This window comes from Taeniopygia guttata, chromosome 3 (assembly GCF_048771995.1).
Source record: "Taeniopygia guttata chromosome 3, bTaeGut7.mat, whole genome shotgun sequence".
In the NCBI taxonomy this organism is placed as follows: domain Eukaryota; kingdom Metazoa; phylum Chordata; class Aves; order Passeriformes; family Estrildidae; genus Taeniopygia; species Taeniopygia guttata.
The window spans coordinates 102,513,964-102,536,190 of NC_133027.1; the positions used below are offsets into that span (position 1 = coordinate 102,513,964).

Sequence of the window (22,227 nt, forward strand, 5' to 3'; positions counted from 1 at the left end):
CTCAGTAATGAAACTTTTTCCACTAGAAGGAAATACTATGATTTAGATTAAAATTTAATTTGAAAGAAATGAATCTCTTTGAAAACATGAACTTCCTTGGAAGAGTGAATTCAAAATTATTTATTCAGTATTTTGCAGTTACCTGCCCTTTGACATATGGGCTCAACTCATATTGTTTTTTGTGTTGAATGCAAGAGAAGAAAAGTACTTTAAACACTTTTCAGTTTTTTTAGTAGGAAACTTCACACTCAATCTTTGCTGGGAAACATGCTAACAGTTGTGAAGTGAATGGGAATTCAGGTCATATTTGTAAAGCTGAGTGTTCTTGCATATGAATATTCTCATTAATGCTTTGTAAACCAAATGGATTTAATTTCTCATTAAACATTTTTGTGGTAATGCAACAAGACTTGCCTGCAGCCAACATCAGCTTAAATATTTTAAAGGATCTGCATTTGTCAAGGTCTCTAAACATCAGGTTAAGCGGGTGAGGTGAGAGAGTCTCTTATGGAGCTTAAAAAGCTTTGCCAACAGCCAGCAAAATTTAACACTGTGAGAAATAGACTTTAACAGAACAAGGCTTAGTCTCCCAATGGAAATTTTGCAAAATGGTATTCCAAATATCTCTGGTTATTTCTTTATTTCAGGTGAAATATGAGTGCCTTCAAAGTCATGTTTATGGGAGAGGTTTCTGTGATTTAAAACAATTTTTTCCTGTACAACCCAGGCTTGCAAAGACTTAGAGGTGTGCTTTATTTCTGCATTCTGTGTAACTCCATTCAAGACAGTGAGTGACAGCTTGAAGTGACAAAACAGGAATCGTAAGAACTCACTCAGAGTAAGAATTTGCAGAGCTGCACCTGACATCTTTTTATTATGCAGCAGAAAAAGAGTCAATGGTTTAAGGCTGTGAAGAGAGTATTAAAAACAAATGAGTTAAGGAATCCCAGCAGCAGCATAATGCTGCCTGGACAAGATTTTTCACATGTGTCCACAAATGAACCCCCTCACTGTACAGAGCCTCAAGTGCTTTGTGTTGTGTGGATGCAAAATTGAAAACCGCATTATTGCTTTTTAAACTTTTTTTTGTGTTGTCTCTGCCCGATTCAAAACAGTATCATGGTCACACAGTTAACCCTTGAATGCTTTGAAACTTACAGAGACATTGGAAGTTCCCTGAAATGAGAGACAAAATCCTCATATTAATTATATTTACTTTGCCAATACAAGCAAATTAACTTTTCTGTTTTTTGTTTACATTTCACCTCATTCTGTATTAGATGGTCCAAAATCAATGCCTAAGAGAGGGGAAAAAATCATGTATAGCATGCATCTTGCTCTATTACCTTACTTCAGGAAGAAATTCAGGCACATGTTGAAGAAAGGTTCTAGACAGAGCAGCAGTTAAACAGGTGCTTTATTTGCACTTACTTCAAGATTTAAATATGTTTAAAATTACATGCATGTGCAAGTAAGAGCAGTATGTGGAGGTCTCAAGGAATAATAGCCATCTTGAATGATTCTTTACTGGTTAAAAATGCTTCTTTTAGAGGTCTTCTGAAGTTACCAGAATAAAAACTTGGTAATGTGGTGTGTTTCTCAAGGCAATGATTGTCGGATCTCTTATGATTGTTCTGGAGATTACCACTTCAAGAAAACTAACAAAATGGTTATTGGATTTAAAAGGTATTCTCTGTAAGTAAATGTCACTTTTAAATACTTCAGCTATTATGTTTGTGTTTGCATTACTGTAGGGATTTAAATGGTACCATTTGCATATTTTATCCAATTCTCTAATGTTCACTTAGTGAGTTAAAATTAAGATAAGTTGTGTAAATGAAACAGCTTGCTGGCTGTGGATGTGGTCATTTAAGCTGCAGTACCTGGACTGAAAGTAATGCAGTTAGGGGAAGACACATACAAAATAAGCTTTGTTTGTGAAAGTAGCATGTTTTTATCACATGGAAGTTTTAGTTTGAAATCAAAACAGGAATAGAAAGATAGAAAACACAGAAATATGTTTATGACTGGCATCGTTGCCTTGGGAGGGGAAGGCCTGGAATGTATGTTTAGTCATGTCAGGTGTGGGGGTGTGCATGCAAATAATTTTTACTAAATAACATTCTCTCAATATTTGTATTTATGTGCTTCTAGCACACCCCAGATGTTTTGAGATTCTAATGACATGGAGTTCTCTTTCCTCTTCTCTCCATGTTACGTGCATGACTTTTTCTTCTGACAGCATAAAGTACCTTTACTTATGGTCCTTAAGGGAGGTCTAGCCAGCTCCAGCCCAGGAATGGTTGGCAAAACCTGGCCTGTGATGTTCACATGTTCCTCCCTGATAGTCTGCCTAGAAATCTGTTCTTTCACTTTCAAATTTCTCCTTTGAAGCTTTGGCAATGATTGACTTTTGCCCACCTAAATTAATGGCCCCCTAAATTAAGTATTTTATTTTTAAATACTCACCTAGCCTGCATTTTTTGATACTAAGCATTTTCCACAGGTCTAATCTTCTTGTCTGTTATTTTTATGGACCTTAAAGGGGGACCATTGCTGGCCATACCTCTAACACAGCCTGAAGAGACATGACCAATTACAACCCTCGAATCTACTTAATTCTACATCCTTTTCTCCTTGCAAAATATTTTACTGGTTTCCTTTAGTAGTCCATCTTTGGCTTATTTACCACCAAGTAACTGCTGAGTTTTCTTTATCTGTATGTTAAGATAAGTTTGTTCTATATTGGTGCCACATTTTTTCAGCTTTTCTGGTCCCTTTACACATGTAGGATAAATATGTCATCTGTTCAAGAGCTGTTAAGAAATTCTACTACAAAGGTGTTCCTTTGAGTTGACTTAGGCTGTCATGAGTACCCATGGTTACTTTTATGTGCTAATAGTCTCCAAAAAGGGGATTTTGAACTTCTATGTGGATTTTCTGTGATTAGAAATGGGAATAATCTTAAAAGCTGCATGGAAGCTTAAAATGAGATATTTATGTAATGCTGTTCTACTTATGGTGCAGCAGGTCAGCATGCTCTGCAGCAGCCTCTCCATTTGTGTAAACCCTGAGTAAAGTACAGGATTTACAGTACAAAGGGACTGTAGGGATAGATTGCAGGTAGATGGAAGTATTGCTAAGAAGAAAAAAGTAAGGAAGCATGCAGATATAAATACATACATTTCTAGTAGCCATTACCCCTCAAATTCTTTCCCTGCCTCATTCTTTCCCTCCTCCTAGATTTTCTTAGCAAAGTTGAGGGCAGCAGAACTTTCTGAATGCACTATAAGAGGTTTCTTTTCTTCCCCACCCCACAGGGCAGGGTGAATGAGGGGCTGTGTGGGGTGTAGCTGCTGGACAAGGTTACAATGGGTGTGTTGTGTTGTAGATGATAATGCAGAACTAATATATTTCTTCTATCATCTGGCTTAATACTTTTTCTGGGGTTATTCTCCCTCACACTTAAGTGTTTGTGTAGCCTTTTGTCATCAAATGAGTGTTCTTCTGAGTAAACACATAGGGTAAGTATAGAGAAATTAGATTCTAAACTACCAGCTTGCTCTAAAATAAGCAAAATGCATATTTGCAGCAATGAGAGCTCTGACATGGTTGTTTTATAAGACAGTTTCGGTTATTGATGTGTTTTGGTAATCAGAGAGCACAAAGTGCCTGGTCTTGAGCCAGGCTCTGCCCCTGGCTGCACACTTGAGTTGCCTATTGCTTGTATGTACATGTACATCACATGGATATGATGTGCATGGATGATGAGGTAAAAAAACACTTTTTTTTTTGCCCTGGTGTGTTCTGTCATGTAGTAATGACTTTTGCATGACATTTTTCTGAGTGAAAAATACAGGAACTTACAGAATTGCTCTTCACTCTGTTGAAGAGAAATGACTCAACATCTATCAATCCTTTAAAATCACTGTAAAAGTGCCACTAGGAGTGCCCTGGCAGGGGAAGGCAAGGCCACATGATCTGAGAGTGGTTACTGCCCTTGTGACAAGGAATGGCAGCCAGCTGCCCATCCATTTCCTTATGGCACAGCAGAGAAGGAGAGAGGCTTTGCCTTCTGCTTTCCATTTCTCCTCTGGGGCAGGGAGGCAGACTCTCCACAGTACTGGAGGGGAAGGTCGGAGTGTTAGTAAAGACTTTGTTACTCCTTTGGGCTTCTGTCCTTCAAACAGGTCTTCATATAGTGGATTTTCAATTGCACATCTGCCATCAGCCTCACTATGAGCTAAAACTTCACTAACCTTTAACATTAATCAGAATTACGAGCTGTTGCTGCTCAATTATCTAGCTGCTGTTGTTAAACACTAAAAATCAGAAAACAGCCTATTTTTCTCTGCACAGTAAGCTGAAAGCCCTTCAGGCCAACCTAAACTGAGCTGCAATTGGAAACAAATTTGTTGATGCTGCTGAGCTCTTCCTGGCAATGCCATTGGCAGTGGAGGATGCCTGTGCAGCTCTGCTCTCTTTACCCTCTGTGCCACAGCCCTGCAGGAAATTCAGTGCTTACAGGCTGCTAAGATAAACCTCTCTGCCATTAGATTGATTGAATGCAATTGCAAGTGTCTGTGTAATACCACACTGTTCAAACATAGGAAAGGGAAAGAGAAGAAAGGCACAACATAAATTGAAACTGTTGATCTTAATTTCTATTTATTTTTCACATGCTTAGTGAAAAAGCATACCTATACTGAAAAACATGTAATCAGATGTTCCCTGTAGCAGATTGAATTAAAAAGGTGTATTGATGTTATGCTAAGAAATAATTTAGAGCATTTGACACTTGTTTTTTAAATTACTTTTTTGTTTACCCTTTAATTATGTTCATCACTGTATTTTACCCCACTATTTATTTTCTTACTTCCTAAGATTAGGAATAAGCAGTGTGTTAATTTCCCTTTTAAATTTTTAAAATAATATTTATCCCTGAATATGAAAACTGATAATTATAGATAAAAATTTCACTGGAAAATAAAAAAAATCTCTGAATTATTTTAGCAAGTGGGAATAGTCTCAAACATGAGTACAGACTTTCATGCCAAAGGAATGACAGCTGAGGAGAGCTGTCACTGGTGGTTCTCAGATACCACATCTCCTTGCTGGTACCCATGAGCTGGTTGGTGACTCCCCTGCCTGATGGGCTTCTTCAAAGTGTTGACAGAAATATGCAACTCTTTCAGACAGTGTCATTCCAGTGGTCATGCCTTAAGCAGAAAATGATGGGAGTGGATGTAGCTCTTCAGGCTGGAAGTGAAATGACCCACAAAATAGTGTCAGCTTTCAGAATCCCATTGCTTCTGGTATTTTTTCTGAAGGAGTACTGCTTTCTGGACACTTAGAAGCATCAATTAATGACTAAGGTTATGACTCCTGGGTTCAGTTTAAATGCAGAATATAATTGCATGGAGAGTGCTTCATATAGGTTTCCAGACTTTTTTTGGTATGAGTCCTTCAAAGGTCATCAGACTGACATGATCCTGAGAGTATAATAGAAGAACCAGATAAGAAGTATTTACAGTTCATATAATTTTAAAGGAAATACTTTAAAGGAAAGAAATTGCAACCTTTTAGTAATAAAATATGTTTGCATTCATCTACATTTCTGACATATGGGAAAGAGCCTATGGGTTGTGACTGTGTGTGACTTTATAAAATGTTGTAAATTTTTTTGTTAACAATCTTAAAATTTAAATTCGCATGAAGATTACAGGTGATTTCTGTAGCTGACTTAGAACTATTCCAATAATGAAATTTTGAATATTTGCAGTTTTGAGAATATGGTTTGTGCTATATATTTGCCTAATGCAGAGTTCCCAGGACCACAAAACTGTCCTTTTGCCAAATGGTACATGCACATATTTCATGAAGTGATCTACTGCTTTGCAGAAAATAGGGCAAGCTCTGTAAATAGAGCACGTCAGGTAGTTTTTTCACATTCTTTTTTATGCTGCAAATTGACACATTTATTCTGTGGTGGATGTTTTTCTGAGATTTCTCTGAAATCTCTAACAGCATTGCTTATTTGTCTTTTCACCTACAGGTACATTTATGTTCCAATGGGAGGATCTCAGTCCAGTTTGCTTGGAACACTATTATCTACAGCCCTCACTTTTGCCTTCGTAAGCTACTGGCATGGAGGACAGAGCTATTTGTGGTACTGGGGTGCACTTAATTGGCTTGGAGTAATTGTGGAAAATGGTACCAAGAGGATACTTTCAATTTCACTTATTCAAGATTTAATTGTAAGTTGAATCTCCCTCCATTTCATATTCTTGCTTCCTGGCTCCATGCTCATCTGAAGTTGCTGGTTACAAGTTTGGTTTAACCAAGATGAAAAGTCATGGCTAACAGATAGAGTTAGGATTCCCTTGCCTACTCTCCAGTCTCTGAGGTAATAACTAGTTTGTATCACTGGAAGTTTGAAAAGTAGCAGCAAAGCAGATGGTGAAATATGCATGGTCTTAAAAGCTTCCTCTGCAGTCCTAGAGTAAGCAAATGCTTGTCACGTTGTACAGGAATGAACAGAAGCCAGTTTTAACATTTGTATTCTGATTTCACTCAGGATGGCCTCAAAATATTCATCTTCACTAAAATTAGGAGTGTATGTTTCTAACCATGTGTTTCCTGGAAAAATGTGTGTGTAGCAGCTGCTTGCATCTGGGAACAAGCTTACACTGTGAAATCTTATACTACTGAAGAGCTAAGTAAAGAAAACATTATTTTGCCTTGAAATCCTCTGATATTTTCATTTTACTTATACTTTTGACCTTCATGCTGTAATTTCCAAAGGACAAAAGTGACTTTTATGTGCAATTAGACTATTTTAATTTTATTTTACCACTATTTTAATTTTGATGGCCATTTTAATCTGCAGGTTTGCTCACTACTAAAGCCCAAATCCTATAATAACTGTTTGTAACACTAAGTAATTTGTGTATCTTGCTTCCTTACTAGTTAGAATTGCACAGAATTCATACTCCTGTATATTGTTATTTTGGTGGAGACTCACTCTGCAGCCTGATGAAGTCATCATGCTCAAGGAATGATGTTTATTGTCCATCCTACCCATTTCATTTTTCACTGTTGTGGCAGCTGATACAGCTCAGTAATTTAGTAGCCAGTGCTACCTTGGACAATTGCTACCCAATTGTCCATCACTGCAATTTCAGTGATAGTCTGGAAGCAGATTTTTACCTTCCTAGAGAATGAATTTATCAGATCCATGAATCCTCCCTCTAGGGTGAAAGTGAGCTTCACCATCTGACCAGCTGCATATGTTTGTCTCTGGACTGGAAGGCAACATAATTTTTTTGGCATTCAGCTATAGGAGGGAATAAAAGTGTAGGGGCTTGCTTTTTGTATCTGATGTCACTGTATTAGAAATTTTAATAAAATTCATAGGGAATTAAGTTCTTAAATATCGGAAATTATAATGATAATGACATTATAAAGGTGGGGTTATATATGTTGGATTAATTTCTAGCACATAGATCTAATTATAGTTAACTGATGATTGCAATAGTGTTATTTTTGTATAAATTAAATCTCTAACCAAGTGCTTTTTATCCCTTTCCTCCACCTTGTTTTCATCCCGTGTTTTTAAAGGCCTATCCAGTGTCTTCCATGTGTCCTTTGTTTCTCATTTCTATTCAGAAATATGGTTGTAAACCTTCTTTAGAAGAGCCTTTTCTATCTTTTCCTGAAATAATTCTGAAGCCAGAATTTTTAATATACATAGTTTTGGCATCTACATTAATGCAGATCTCACTGCAGCTATGGCTGAGTTATGATTTGCCTTGTCTTGAAGGCTGCTCTACAAGAACATGAGCTACAAACCACTCGTTATTGCTCTCTCCTCACTCTTCTAACTCCCATTTTCTTCTTAGATGCTGATACTGGGGGACAGATGAGTAGTTGGACTTCGCATTTTCCTTATCAAGGGGTGGAGTGGTATGGCATTCTCTGAAATGTACCACATTTAAAAGAAACTGAAAAATTCCCAGTGCCCTGTATAAATTTCCTCTTCCCCCTTTTAATCTGTTTTTTTGAAACATTCATATAATCCTCTCTTGGTGAGGGGTGTGCTGCAAATCTAATCACTGTGGTGTTGAAGACCCTCTTCTGGGGGATGGGTTTTTCACTTAAATTTCATTTGTTGACAAGCTGAAATCCTTTGCATTCTTGTGCTTCACTCAGTTGCCGTGTTGGCTCTTGAGAGCTATTTTTGAAAAAGAAAGTCTATTTTTGTCTTCAGAATATCAGATGAGTTTTTGAAAAAATACAGAGCACAGGTTTATGCTTTTTTTTAACCCATTCTGTTCAGCAAAGCTCCTCATCTGTTATTCTCAAAGTTGAGATACATAATTCAGTTGAGCAGGAGGTGCTTAGTAAAAAAAAAATCTAGAGGTATACGTTTAATTTTACTCTGTTTTTTAAGATTGAGTTGATCACTAAGAGTAACAAGAATGGTATCAAAATTGCCTCATTTTTTTCTCACTCAATATTGTTTCAGTTCTCTTGCAAAGGGAAGATTAAAAATCAAAATAGAACATGTTCAGCTTTTCTTTTTCTCTGAATCCTTGTGCTAACTTAATATATATATATATATGTATATATCACCTATATTTATGCAGATTTTATGGTAGTTCCAGTCCCAGTGCTGAGAAGTAAAACCAGCATATGAACAAATATATACTGAAAACAGTAAATTCCCTGACCCAAAAGGTTGGTTCTGGAATTTTTAATTTGAACTGGTTTAAACCAGTGGCTGGCTTCCTGCTCTAGAAGAGCTGATGCTCTTTCTTACGTCCTTTTCAGCTTACACTCTCCTGAACTTTTGTGTTTCAGTAAGTTGTGTGAGAAGTTCTCTCCATGACTTTTTTCCCCTTATTGATTACTTGTTAGTTCTCAGTAAATTAGAGCTGAATTAATTTTGTTTTTTCAGCAAAATGTTATATAGAGAACAACAATAAATGCTAGGCTTCCTAAGATAGGGCAGATCTGGGAACTTTATATTAAATGGGAGAAGTTTCATTGTGTTTTTGTCAGATTTTTTTTCTTACTTTTTCAGGTGATATTTAGATCTGTACTGAGCAAGGTAGTGCTTTGCTTCGCTGTTTCTATATTAATTTCTTACAGATGAACAGACTTGAGTAGTAACTCAATTGAAATCAGTGACAGAATTTGTATTGACTTTTAATACATAATGTGTCTGATCTATGAAAGAAAATGCTAATGGGTAACATTCTCCCAGTGATTTCAAGTTTTTCCTTCTCTTTCCTTAAGGAAAACGATCTATAAAAAAACAGATCTATTAAAAAAATAGATCTTGGTATAAAAATAGATTTAGAATGAGTTAAACCTTAGAGTAGCTGGCAACACCTTTAAGTCAACGGGTTTTTGAAAAAGAAGTATTTGGAAATCATCCAAAAGGAAGATGTAGCAAAGAGAGTCAAACTGGCAGATTTATAAAATTAATGTTTTAATCTGAATTGAAATAGCAACATTTATCTTTTTAGTTCTTTAGTTAACTGAAAACATGTCATTCAGTCTAGTAAGATTTTTTTTAAATTGAGACATAAAGATCTCTCTTTTCAAAATGATACTATGATGAATTTCTAGTTTAAGATCTTATTTTTAGATTTATTTGGTAAGAAACTAAATACACCATAAGCAATTCATTTTGGGAAACCAACTACTTTTACATATGGCATATTTTAAATTTTTACTGTCCTTGTAAGTGCTTTGTTTTTTCAAAGTATAGAATACTTTGATTTCTATATTTTCATTTATGGCTGCAAGGAGGTGCACTAATTAAGTCCAGTTCAATATGTGGTCATTTCCTACCCAGCCCCTCTTTGTAAAAGGGGAAGTATTTTATATGATGTCTGTGTTTTGTTAGTGGTTTAGATTAGACTTTGTTAGTGTGCTAGATTATTATTTTCCCCAGAAGAATGAACTCCATATATTTGTCTCTGTAGTTAAAAGATCACCATTATTTTGTGCACCAAAGATGGGGTCAGTGACAGCTGGTATCCTCAGCTTTCCAGAGAGCAGAATTTTAGATGATTTTCATAGTTTGGGTGGGGTGACGGATTTTTTGTCTCTTTTTTTTTTTCCTTTCCTTAATTTTGATTGCCCTATTTGTTCTGCTAGACGCATTAAATTTTTTACAATTATTCATAATAAGTTATGCATTGTACAGAGATCCTGCAGACAGCTGGTGAGGAGCATGGAAAGGTTCTGACTGGTTAGCCTGACCTCGGGGCTCTGGTTCCACAGGGAATGAAACTGAACTAAAAGCTCATTGCTGTTGAAGGGGGAAAGGTTTAATTTCTCTTTCCTCCCCTCCTTGCAGTCTCACCACTTCCTCCTCCTCACACCTTCCTGCTGGAATCTTTGCTCAGCTGATCTAGCTCTTTATCCCAGCAGAAAGCTCTACCTCCTTGGGTGATTTTATTGCTAGATTCTTTAGCTCATGAAGAGGGATCTGAAAAGCACCCAAAGCTATGGGTGGAAATGGAAGGAGGAGCAGATTGACTACTTGGAACCTCCTGCATGTAAATGTGCATAAACAGTGTGAGGTAGCAGGCTCAGGCTCTGTATTTCAGAGCAGTGAAACAAAAGCCAGTTGGGTTCTGCTGCATTAATTACTCAGGCTGTGCCAGGGCACGCATTCAGCCTAACCAAGATGGTAGTGCCTGTGTATTTCACAACCATATACGTATACAATGTGTATTCAATGTATGTGTCCTATATACATTGAAAAATGAGTAATTACTTCCTTTCACTCTTTTTGCAAGTATAACTCACTTTGAACTACCATGAGACAAGTAAAGTTTCGTTCTTCAGTAGAGACAAGATCTGACTTTGAACATTGCGAAGTCGTTCGAGGGAGGTGTGTTTGTTGACCACCTTGGAAGATTAAATCTTTAATAAGATCTCTGCAATAAATAAAGAGCCTAGCAGCTGTTCTTCAGCATGCTGCTTTGATCTTCCTCTTACTTCATTCGTATTTAAAAAGTATTTATATCTCTTGTATACTATTGTTGAGCCAGTCTGGCCTTTTCTTTTTTTCCAATACTTTTGTATCATTCTTACATATTTTTACTGCAGTATGGTGATTTGGTTGAGAGACACACTTTACCAGTGCTACTTTCTTCATAACATCTTTATGTATTTGCTGTAGAATTGTGTTTGAATTTGTTGCTTTGCTTTCTAAGAATGAACAAATTCCCTTAATCAGACTCTTATTCTCTATTGCAGAATTGGTTTTTGAGACGAGGTACCAACCATAATGTCAAAACCCACACTAGGGGAAGGGACTTGCCACTCACTCCCTACTGCCCACCCTGACCTTGAGTTCAGCCATATCATTGCTCTAACCAGAAATCTTTGCTATCCAAAGTAGGTATACTCTGACTCAAAATAGGTGGAAACTTGTTCTTCTTCTAGATGTGAACGTTAATCAGGGCAGATTTGTGACTACTGGTCTTTGATACTCAGAAGCAGCAAGCTGAGTCAAGGTGCTGTTTTGTACTGAGATGCTGAATGACCATCAAAGGTAAATATGGGTTGCCTGATGCATCCTAGTCAGTCCAGTGACTTCTAGCTTTGCTAACAATAGTTCTGAGTCAAGCAATTGTTGCCGTGATGTTCTTGCCATGCAGTTCTTGCTTTTGCTTGATTTTATTTTCTTCTCTCTTCTCCACCCTCCTGTGGTAGGATTTCATTATTCTTAATGGAAGTAAAGCCCATGAGGTTTTGAGTGCCCTGCTAAAAAGTGCTGACACGGTCTCACACTTATATTGTGGCACTGATGTTTTTTGATGAGGGATCTTCTCATCTCAAACTCAGTAACAAAGACTGAAAATGTAGTAGAGGGAGAAGCATATGCAATATGATACAGAATTTTGTGTGGTGAATGACAAAAATGATGCAGAAATAATTTGGACATAACATTCTATTGTTTTCTACCTTTTGAGGCTTTTTTTGGTCTAATCTTTGCAAGAAATATTATTTTTTATGAGAGACCATTGTGATTTCTCTGATATGATTACTGCTCTGCTCCAGACAACAATGTCAGCTGGAAAGCCCCTGACATAGCTGCTTGGTGGTCATTAAAAAAAAAAAAAATTATCCCACCTACCAGCATTATTTACTTCCTCTTCTATTTTGGAGACATTGGGCAATTTTCTGCTGCTAGGTCCTTAATGCTGTTTGAAAAGCAAGTAAATCATGCTATAATGTGAAAACAAGGCAGAATGATGCTGGTTATGTGCTTCTTTCTTACTGTTACATTACTACAGCCTCCCTCTGTGGTTTGCCTCAAAAATAAGTCCAGGCAATAGGTGTCAGCAATTACAGAAATATGAGTTAAAATCCTGAGGAGTGGTTGCACTCTGGTCTTCCTGCTCTGCCTTGAGCTACAGAACATTGCTGCAGGGAAAGCATGGTCTTTATTTGCTGAGGGTGATTTCAATCAAATGTCTCATAGGGATTATTACTGTGTATTATTTATTTGGTAACAGTCATAAGGGCCAAGATCAAAATTCAGCACTAATGATTGGTGAAGTTGGATCCTTTCCCAACTGGATTACAATTTAAAAGGTAAAAATGTTAAAATGTGGATGAGAGAACTGAGAGAACCAACATGGGCAGAATGAGAACCCAAAGAACAAAAATAGGGGTGTGAAGGACCTGGGCACAGAGAAGAATGCACAAATCTCTTGATCAGTGAGAGCTGAGACACATTTACAGGAGTATGTACACTGCCATTACATAGCTAAATTCCCTGCTTTAAACATAAAACAGAAAAGAGGATGGTGCATTTCAGTGCTGTTCATTTTGCACTTTTCACAAGCTGCCGCTTAAAAAAGAATAAATGGGCAGGTTCTTTGAGAGTGAAGAGTTAAACGTAGAAGTACAGAAATTTACTTGTGTGTATGTCAAACTTCCACACATGCATCTGTAAGTGTAGTGGATACATATGAGCTGGTAGGAGGCTTTCTTCAAACAGAAGGGGGAGTTGGCTGTTTGCTGAGAGATGCTATAAATGTAGATCTTTTGGAAAATCTAAAAATGAAATGGTGCTAGTGCAAGACAGCGTTTTGTTGAGTGAATGTTTAGTAAGACATCAATAGAGAAGATGAGTATCTTCTCAAATACTATATATAGCATTTATTCCTAAATTCAGAATCAAGTTCTATTTGTGAAAATAGATCTTAACTGACAGCTGCTTGATTTTAATTGTGTGGTCCTCTTTTTATAGGAGTTATGTAGGGAATTACAGGTTGTTTGCATCATCCTGTCTCTTGGAAAAATGCTGTCAGTTCCTACTTTTATGTGTGAACCTTCCAGGAGCTAATTTTTACCTTTGCTTTGCAAGAAAAGTATATACCTTGAAAAGAAATGGGGTATGACCTCAAGCCACAGTTCAGGTTGGGTAGAAGGGAGGGAAAAACTGCAAGCAAAATGAAATGCCAGAAAAATTAAACAAATTGAAGTAAAGGGGATGTTTCTGGGTTACAGTTAGGTGAAGAAACAGGAATGATTGCCATGATTGCTGAAGGGTACAGTGTATGTTGATGAGGAAGTAAAATTGTTCTTCTATTTAGTGTGGAAGTTATTGATGGATAAGGTCTAATAGCACATCTTGTTCACTTTCCTCTTGAAGGCTTGTTTTGATCTTGGTATATTGCAGCTCTGGAGATTCCACAATTTCTTTTAGATTATTTCATAAATTAATACTTTGTACATGTATTCAACCAGAATTCTTTATTTTCATTGCTCTTCTGTTCTGTGCTACAGTCTCTGCTCTTACTCTGTTGAACATCTGTCCCTCAGCTTCAGAGTGCAGGAATGTGTACCATATTGAGATGTCAGCCTCTCATGAGCTGCCTTTCCCTGGCTCCTGTTGATCTTGAAGCATAACTTCTGTTACCATTGATGAGCACGTGCAGTCCCTCCCTTTGTTTCTGCAGTCTCCCAAGCACACTTCTGTTGCTATGACCCATTGCCCACTGACAATATGTATTAACAAACATAAGATGCTCCATTGCTTGGACCCAACCCATCTTTATTTCTACTGCTCACTTTAGAAATTAAATAAATTGACATTCTGTTTGGCAGAGCTTTGTCACAATTTTCAGCCTTTCCTCCGTCCCATCTGCTCCCCCAGCTGCTCAGTCACACCCTGCCCTCCATTTTCAGTGTGCCGAACTGCAGATAGATAAAATAGCCAGTAACTGTTAGTCAGGATGTGTCGCCTCCCTTCCCACTGTCCCATCTGCTCCTCTCTCTCTTTCAGCTTTTCATCCATGCTCCTGTTTTTTTGCTGTCCCGTTATTTTTGGCAACTGGCTGCATTGCGGATGGCCCAGATTCAGGATGTGTATTGGGGTGTTTGCTCTTGGCGATTCCTGGGGTTCAGGGACATTGTAGATTTGGCTTCTCATTTACCTGAGCACATTTTCTAAAAGAAAGCACTTGAGGAGGGCTGGCACCTTTAAGATTGACTGGGTGGTATCTGTTCTTTCAAAAAGTATGGAAGTTGTGAGAGGGGCTTAATCCTTTAGTTGGAGTACAGTGGAAGGTGAAAACTGAAGCTCAGAAAATTGTACTAGTAAAAAGAACTTTGAGGCTTTTTCTAAGCTCTTTGCTGATATGCATAAGAACACCACCTCTACAGTGCAGCTTTACTCACAAACATTTTAACCATCCATCCCCCCCCCACAAAAATCCTTGTAAACCCTAAATAACAGGCTATTGCAAAGAATGTTTAATTTTGGTTTTGTGATGTAAAGATGAGTCAACCTTGCATCAGATTTTAAGCATTGTTTGTCTAATAAAAACCTTGAGGAAATTGAAAGGATGGAGTTGTAGGAACCACACTTAGTCTCCTCTAATACACTAGGAGAGGCAATGAAAGATAATGCAGGACTAGGTGTTATTTTCATGGTAGTTAATTTGCTCTATTTCTTCAACACAATAAATAGTGCAGTTTCTATGTCTTATTTGGCTGATAGGTTTGAGTGGGAGAGAATGAAGTCTGTAGAACAGACAGTAATAAAACATTGCACTCTTTTAAAAGAAGAAATCTCTTCTGAAAGTTGTTCTAGGTTATCTTGATCCTTAAAAAACAAAGGCAGATGAAAATAGAATAATGCAATCTCTAGTTTTGCAGTTTGTAGTATCAGGTATATTTCATGTCACTCTGGTCATAGTATCTGACAGTCTTCTTCCACAGTGCATATGTTCACATAAGAAATAATGTGGCTGCTTCTCCAATTTTATCACACACACTCTTGTTTTACCATGTGCTTGGATCATCAATTCTCTGGATGGATAGTTCATAAAGACAGAAATGTTGTGAATCTCTGTTTTACACCATAAAGATAGACTCTTGGTTAAATTGCAGGAAATTTAATTCCTTTATATGGGACTTGTTTAAGTATTTTCAGTATAAGCAAGCTTGATAACGACTCTGACTTTATGGAGAAGTTTTCTTTAATCTGTCCCAGAACAGCTCTATAAATGAGATGTTTTGCAAATGCAGCACACGTAGATGTTTTCCATCTTATGAGTGTTTGCCAAGAAGTTACCAGCTAATGTCTGTCAGGGGAGACTGCCTGCCACTTGTCACTCTGTCATTAAGCTGGGTTTGCAGCATGGTGGAAAATATGTGTCCCTGTTCCTGAGCCCTCCCTAACCCAGTGTGCTGCCTGGGACCTGCTCCCAGAACAAGCCCTCTCAATGATGAGCCTTTGGGATATGCCAAATCACCATGATTTTGCCATGAAAAGTTTGACTGGTTGATGTAGGAAAATGTAGGCTTGCTTCCCCGATAAAATACTGAGGGATCTATTTCTGTAAAAAACTTTAGTGTGATATTGTGTATAGAACTGCTTAATTTTGATTGCTGTACAGAATTCAGTCTTAGGTGTCTCCTCAACTTCATAGCATTATAGAATAGTTTGGGTTGGAACAGACCTTAAGGATCATCTCGTTTCAACCACCTGCTGTGGGCAAGGACACTTTCTATTAGATCAGGTGCTCAGTGCTTCATCCAGCCTGGCCTTGAACACTTCCAGGGATGGGACATTCTCAGCTTCTCTGGGCAACCAGTGCCTCACCACCCTTGCAGTAAAGAATGTCTTTCTAATACCTAATCTAAAGCTATGCTCTTTCCATTTGAAGCCACTCTCTCTTGTCGTGTCACTACATGTGACTTGTCCTGTCACTTCCAGCTTCCATCTGGAAGACTGGATTATCCTGGTCAGTCTTCCCCACAGCGTTTTCTCTGTTATTGGCTAGCTCAGAGAAACAAATGCATTTACCTGGACCTTCAATTTAATCTTTCCATGCCATTCAGTGCTATCTTTGTGAACAGTCCTGTAAAATGCAAATTTACTGTTGGTAGCTCTAAGTGACACTAGAGAGAAGGTCCTTTAAATTCTACTCTGCTGCTTGAAGCCACTTCTCCTGCTATCTTTGTGTATTTTGTGCTCATAGTGGTGTAATTAACTTGCACAGCAAATTAAATAAGTATTTTTTCTCTAACTCAAAATTCTACTGTGTCCTTTACCTAATTCTTAATTCCCACCTAAATGATTTATTATGGTGTGTATTGTTTCTCATCAGCTTTCTCAAGAGATAACCATTATACAAGCTTCTCATTTCTGGCTTGGTTTTCTCTTAGAGGCTAAATGTGGCATACATGTGTAAATGGAAATGGATTTAGGAGTGGAAATGTTTGGACCATGCAATTTCTTTTCATGCCTGTCTTCCTCCTCCACTCTCAAACACGTAAGATTTGCTTGTCAAGGTACCCCACTACATGATAGCACTATTTATTTTTGTAAGATGGTTGCAAAGGCTGCAAAGTTGGGAGACCTTTGATGGCAGCCAGTTTTGCTAGACCAAACAATATGCAGAGGGAAATTTTTCCCAACATCTGGCAAAAATGTCTGAGTGATCTTTATGTACAGCAGGAATGGGTTTGGAATAACAACCCAAACTCCATTCAGTTCCAGGAAAGGTTGGCTGAGCCAATGTTTTACAAGCCACCTTCTATGTCATGCTGCATGCATTTGGGCTGAGTATCGTGATAGTATCTCCATTTTTTTTTTCTATTTTTTTTTTTTGGTGTAGTTTAGGTTCTACAGTCCATTTATCTCACGGTGTGTGGGGAAGGTGGGGATGCTGGTGATTACTAAAAGTGAAGTATGGTAAAGTATTGATGTGAGATTATAAAATGGAGCATTGAGGAGGGATGCAAATCAGGGTTTCATCCAGGCAGCCATGGTTTCATTGTCATTTTAACACAAGATTGCCACTCTACCTTCTGGCCGTATTTCCAACAAGAAGGAGGAGAGAGAAAGAGACAGCAGTAAAATCCAGAGAAACAGCACAAATCCATAGCAATAGTTTATATTGCTGTAATGGAGCATATTGTTAGAAGTATTAAATGGCATAATGAAGAGTTGTGGGTGTGCAGGGTTTTTAAAATTTGCTTTGATCTAAACAATTTGCTGTACATTCACAAAATTTACAGGCTTATAAATATTTAAATAAAATCTTTGTTATGGGTTGTCTAGACCAATGTAATTTCTTTTTCATTGCTAAATAAGGCTTCCAATTTATTAATTTGATCACGCTACCTGCTCAGGTGCTTTCCCAGTTAGCTTATTCTAGATGGCTTGAGATGTTTAAGTGAAGTTTTCTTTTTTACTTTCGTAGCAGCTGAGTGAAATCTGCATTGACAACAAAGACTGTCAGGAAAATATTTACTGCTTCTTGGATCAATGGCTAGCCAAGCTAATGGAAATTAGCTACAGCAAAACCCAGTGAAGATTCACTGCTTGTCTAAACTGTGTCTGTCATAAACTGCTCCTTTATACCTTATAAATGACTAAGGGCTTTTATGGTCTATACTACATTTAACTTGCCTTGTTTAATGTGCAGCACTTCTGCAAAAGGTGATATACTTGATGTGACAGTTTAATTTTTTTTTTTTAGTAACTCTAGTCATTAAAAAGGTAACAGAGTTTTTTTAGCTATTTATGTTGTTTTAGTTGTACTGCTTTGAGTTGTAAAACAGGCAAACTTTAGAAATCTAACAAGTCTGATCTTTACCTTGATGGAAAATGCAGTTAAACACCAGCTGTCTGATGGGTTGTCCATCTCCAATTCTTTGTTCTGCTTTAGCAGGGGATTTTTTTACCTTCTTAATTAAAACTGTTTTTCCTTAGAGTTGACAAATAAGTTTGATAGACAAAGGAAGACTGAAAGGTAGATCTGATGATAGAAAATGCCCTATTCGAGCTGCAGCTTAATTCGAGCTTCTGTGATAATAATTTGTCCTTATTTAAACTTTGTTGCTAACATGGATTTCATAGGAAGATTTCAAATGTTTTCTTTCTGTGCCTACACTTACACATTCTGAAAAGGCATACATTTTTCACATGTGGGACTGTACATTCAAACCATGCCTTTCAGGAAGAGACAAACGTAAGCTGTCTTCTGTGTGTGTAGACAGAAGGCAAATGTATTGGAAGTCCTTGGATAGCTTTGGAGATATGAAATATTAGAAAGGGAAAAAGTTCTTTCACTAATTCAGCTGTCTGTGAATATTTAGATAATTGTTATATTCTCTACCTCTCTCCTATCATGCCCTAGTTTTCATCCAGAATTTTCAGAGAAAAATCGGAGTGTTTTCATACATTGCCATTTTTCATAGCATTGTGTGGAAGATTGGCTATTGCTCTATTGTACATACTGACTGATACAGAGCACTTGTCCTTAAACCTTATCTGTTTCCATTTTTGTGCTGACTCAGACTGACTCATATACTAGATATAGTTCTGACCAAGGCTAACGTTCAATTTCCCAGAGATTACTTTGCAGTAATATGTTGAAATTGTATTTCTATGCCTGTAACTGTCATTTATTTGAAGATTTGTCTTTATAATCTAGCACTTGAAACATTTGTTTTGATGCTTGCAGAAGTAGCAATTTCATTGTCTAGAAATGTATTTTAAAGTGTGTTTTGAGCATGTGTTTATGTTGTTTCAGGTATCTGAGCATGAATTCTGGTCTGCCTATAGCTATTAAAGATTAATTACTGCTTCTTTTTTTTAAAAAAAAAAAAAACTGCTTTTTTTTTTTTTTTTTTTTTTGGTACTGCAGTCACAAGACTTTATTTTATGCAATGTCACCATTTATGAGATGAAGGCTGAACAGTCCAAGATATTTCCCTTATTTTCCATGCCCTGGAAAATGGTCATCACTTCACACAAAGCATTCAATCTTTTGTAAATTCAAGCACTATGTTCAGAGGCTTTCAGCCGGGGGCCACAATGTACAGGATATTTTTCCTTGTGTAGTAATGAGACAATATTTCTTGGTGAAGTGCTGTAATATTCTTTAGATTTTCCTCTAGCAACTGAATAATGGAGGAAGCTAAAACTTCCTCATTCTTCTTTGATGATCTTCTTGCAGTCTCCATGCTGCACTCACACCTCGGGTGATAATGCAAAATACAGATTCAGAAAAAAGTAAGCAAGTATATGATGGAGAGAGATCTCCTTTATTTGTATCATTAGGACAACAGTACTAAAATCTGGATAATTATGCTTCTTGAACATGAGCAGTAACATTTGTACTGAAGAGAAAATTTGAGATTGCATGTATCTGTGAACCCTTTTCTATAGGTATCTATTTGTTAAGAGTCATTGCTATAACCAGATCTAATCTGATTCTAGAATCTTTCAGTGATGTCTTATTAATCAACCAGAGGATTAATGGCTTCTGAAGTTGTTTAATGCTGTTTGCTGTATACTGAAGTGTTTTATTCTATATTGGGTCCTATTGGAAGCATCACCTACCCTAGAAGCACGTTGCTACTGTTCACATCTGTCACCAAAAATTCATCAAGGAGCACATTTTGTAAAATAAGAATCCACTGAATGTAGAGAACTGTGTCCCCTTCTGGGCTCCCCACAACAGAGACATGGACATGCTGGAGTGGGTCCAGCCAAGGAACTGATAGTAAAGGCACTGAAACCTCTGCTGTAAAAGGAGAAGCTGAGAGAGCTGGGTCTATTCATCCTGGAGGAGAGAAAGCTCAGGGGAATCTTATCCATGTGTATAAATACCCAACTACAGGCTTTTCTAAGTGGTATTCAGTGATAGGACAAAAGACAGGAGGCACAGACTGAAATCCAATTTAAACATAAAAAAATACATTTAAACACACACACAAAAATCTCTTTTATTGTGAGGGGTTGTCCAGTGAGGTTGGGCAGTCTACATCACTGGGAGTATTCAAAACCCAAACAGATACAACCTGAGCAGCCTTCTCTAGCTGACTCTGCTTTGATCCTTCAGAGGTCACTTCCAGCCGTAACTATGATTCAAAACTGCTTTTAATCAGGAAACCTTACTCCAGCTTGAATGACAGTGGTGAGAGGTTCTGTTAGATAAGTTGTTTGTTGTAATGGCAATGTCTTTTTCTAATGCTGCTTGGAAATGTGCAGGGATTGTTAACTTCATCTGCACCTTTTGTTTTGCCCCTCAGGAACGTTTCTTCTCGCCAAGATTTCGTCGTCGACTTCATGCTGTCCTAGCATCTGTTAGCACTTCAATGCTGATTTTATCAAATCTAATATTTCTTGGAGGAAATCAAGTTGGAAAAATCTACTGGAACAGGATCTTTATGGAAGGCAAGTTTATTTTTATGTGCTTTCTAGATAACAGAATGTTCCAAATGTTACCTTGGGTGGGCTGAGCCAGGTTTTTCTCTCAGTGCACTAACTGGGAGTTAATTTTTTTCTGGTCAAAACTATCAAAAATCTGAGAAAATTCAAATAACTCTGCAGGCTGCATGACTACAAAGAAACATTGCCTTTCTCCTAGTCAAGTCTAGAAGGAGGGCTGTCAGGCTTCTTTGACGACTGAAATCACTGAAGATCAAGTAATAAATGTGTGACAAGCTACCAAGTTGATTTTTTTCCCCACTCTGCATTTCACACACATCAGTAAGTTAGGCATACTAAAGCCAACCCCACAGATTGTGTGGATGGCTAGTGGGTAAGATCTGCAAAATACAGCATAATTGAGCACTTAATGGCTTTTTTTTTTGTAGTGAATGTGATTTCAGGCTGGGGACCTGCTGACAAGTGTGGGGACAGAGGGACTTGGGTGACAATGTCAGCCTTGGTGCTGCTGAATAAGCAGCATGGGATGTGCTGTGAGCTGACTCAGGAGACAATTAATTTTTTTGCCAGAGGTCAGTGTAAGTAGGACCAATTTTCTTTTTAGGTTCTTACTGCTGCCAGTTAAATGAAGGTCTTGTAGAGGAATATTTCTTCCTCCTGCGAGAAGTACTAATAGGTTTCTGTGCCTAGAAGTGGTCTCTTAAAAAGACCACCACTGTCTATTGCAGTGTTTTCTCCTCTTGTTCCTTTCAATGGCTTAGAAATCAGCTCTAGAGTTCCAAGATTCTACTTAAGCATCCCAAAATAGTGAAACTCTTAAATAGTAAGTTATGTACATGAGTGGAACAATTTATCTTCTAAACTAAAGGAAAAAAAAAATGTTCAAAGAACTTGAAGAAAGGAACATTTTTAGCATGAAATATAGTGAAACTTTTTGTTAATATTGGTCAGGAAAGAGGGAGTACTAGTTTTTGCTCTTTAAAGCATAACATACTTGTGTTCTGTTTCTTTTTTTTTTTTGATAGGCTTTGTTTTCTCTGAAATTGTTTCCTTCAGGTAGTTGCCTAATAGTAGAAAATAAGCTTAGAGAAGAGGTTGACAGTAAATTTAGTCATATCTTCTTATTTATTAAAAGAAAAAAAAGGATTAGTGAAGTTGTCTATCTCAGGCTTATATCTCCATACAAATTATTTCCATACGGCAATCTGTATATTATATGAGAATATATATCAAGAAAAAAGTATCCCTTCCTTGTTAGAAGGATTGGTGGTTATGCAGGGGTTTGCAACTGAGGAACGACAACATTTTATCAAGTATAACAGTATTTAATTAAAACAGAATAAATTGTTGATTGTTTTTCTAGTTTGTTTTCTTTTCCTTGGGGAGGGGGTAGTTTTTTGATCTATTCCTCCTGCACTTGGATGCGTAGAGTTACTTAAGGGTTAGGTACCAGTCATCTAAGACAGGAATAGGAAATCAGTTTAGTCATTTGCATC

General features: G+C 37.3%; 1 protein-coding gene across 4 annotated transcripts in view; it reads left to right on the forward strand.

Annotated features, from left to right (window-relative positions):
• HHAT (hedgehog acyltransferase) overlaps positions 1-22,227 on the forward strand; it is a 142,663-nt gene that overhangs the window by 67,110 nt on the left and 53,326 nt on the right. For all 4 annotated transcript variants that reach the window (XM_030269065.4, XM_072927531.1, XM_030269066.4 and 1 more), the window contains 2 exons: positions 6,056-6,257; positions 20,593-20,737. In XM_030269065.4, coding sequence (XP_030124925.3) covers positions 6,056-6,257; positions 20,593-20,737 — 347 coding nt within the window. The remainder of the gene's footprint in view (positions 1-6,055; positions 6,258-20,592; positions 20,738-22,227) is intronic.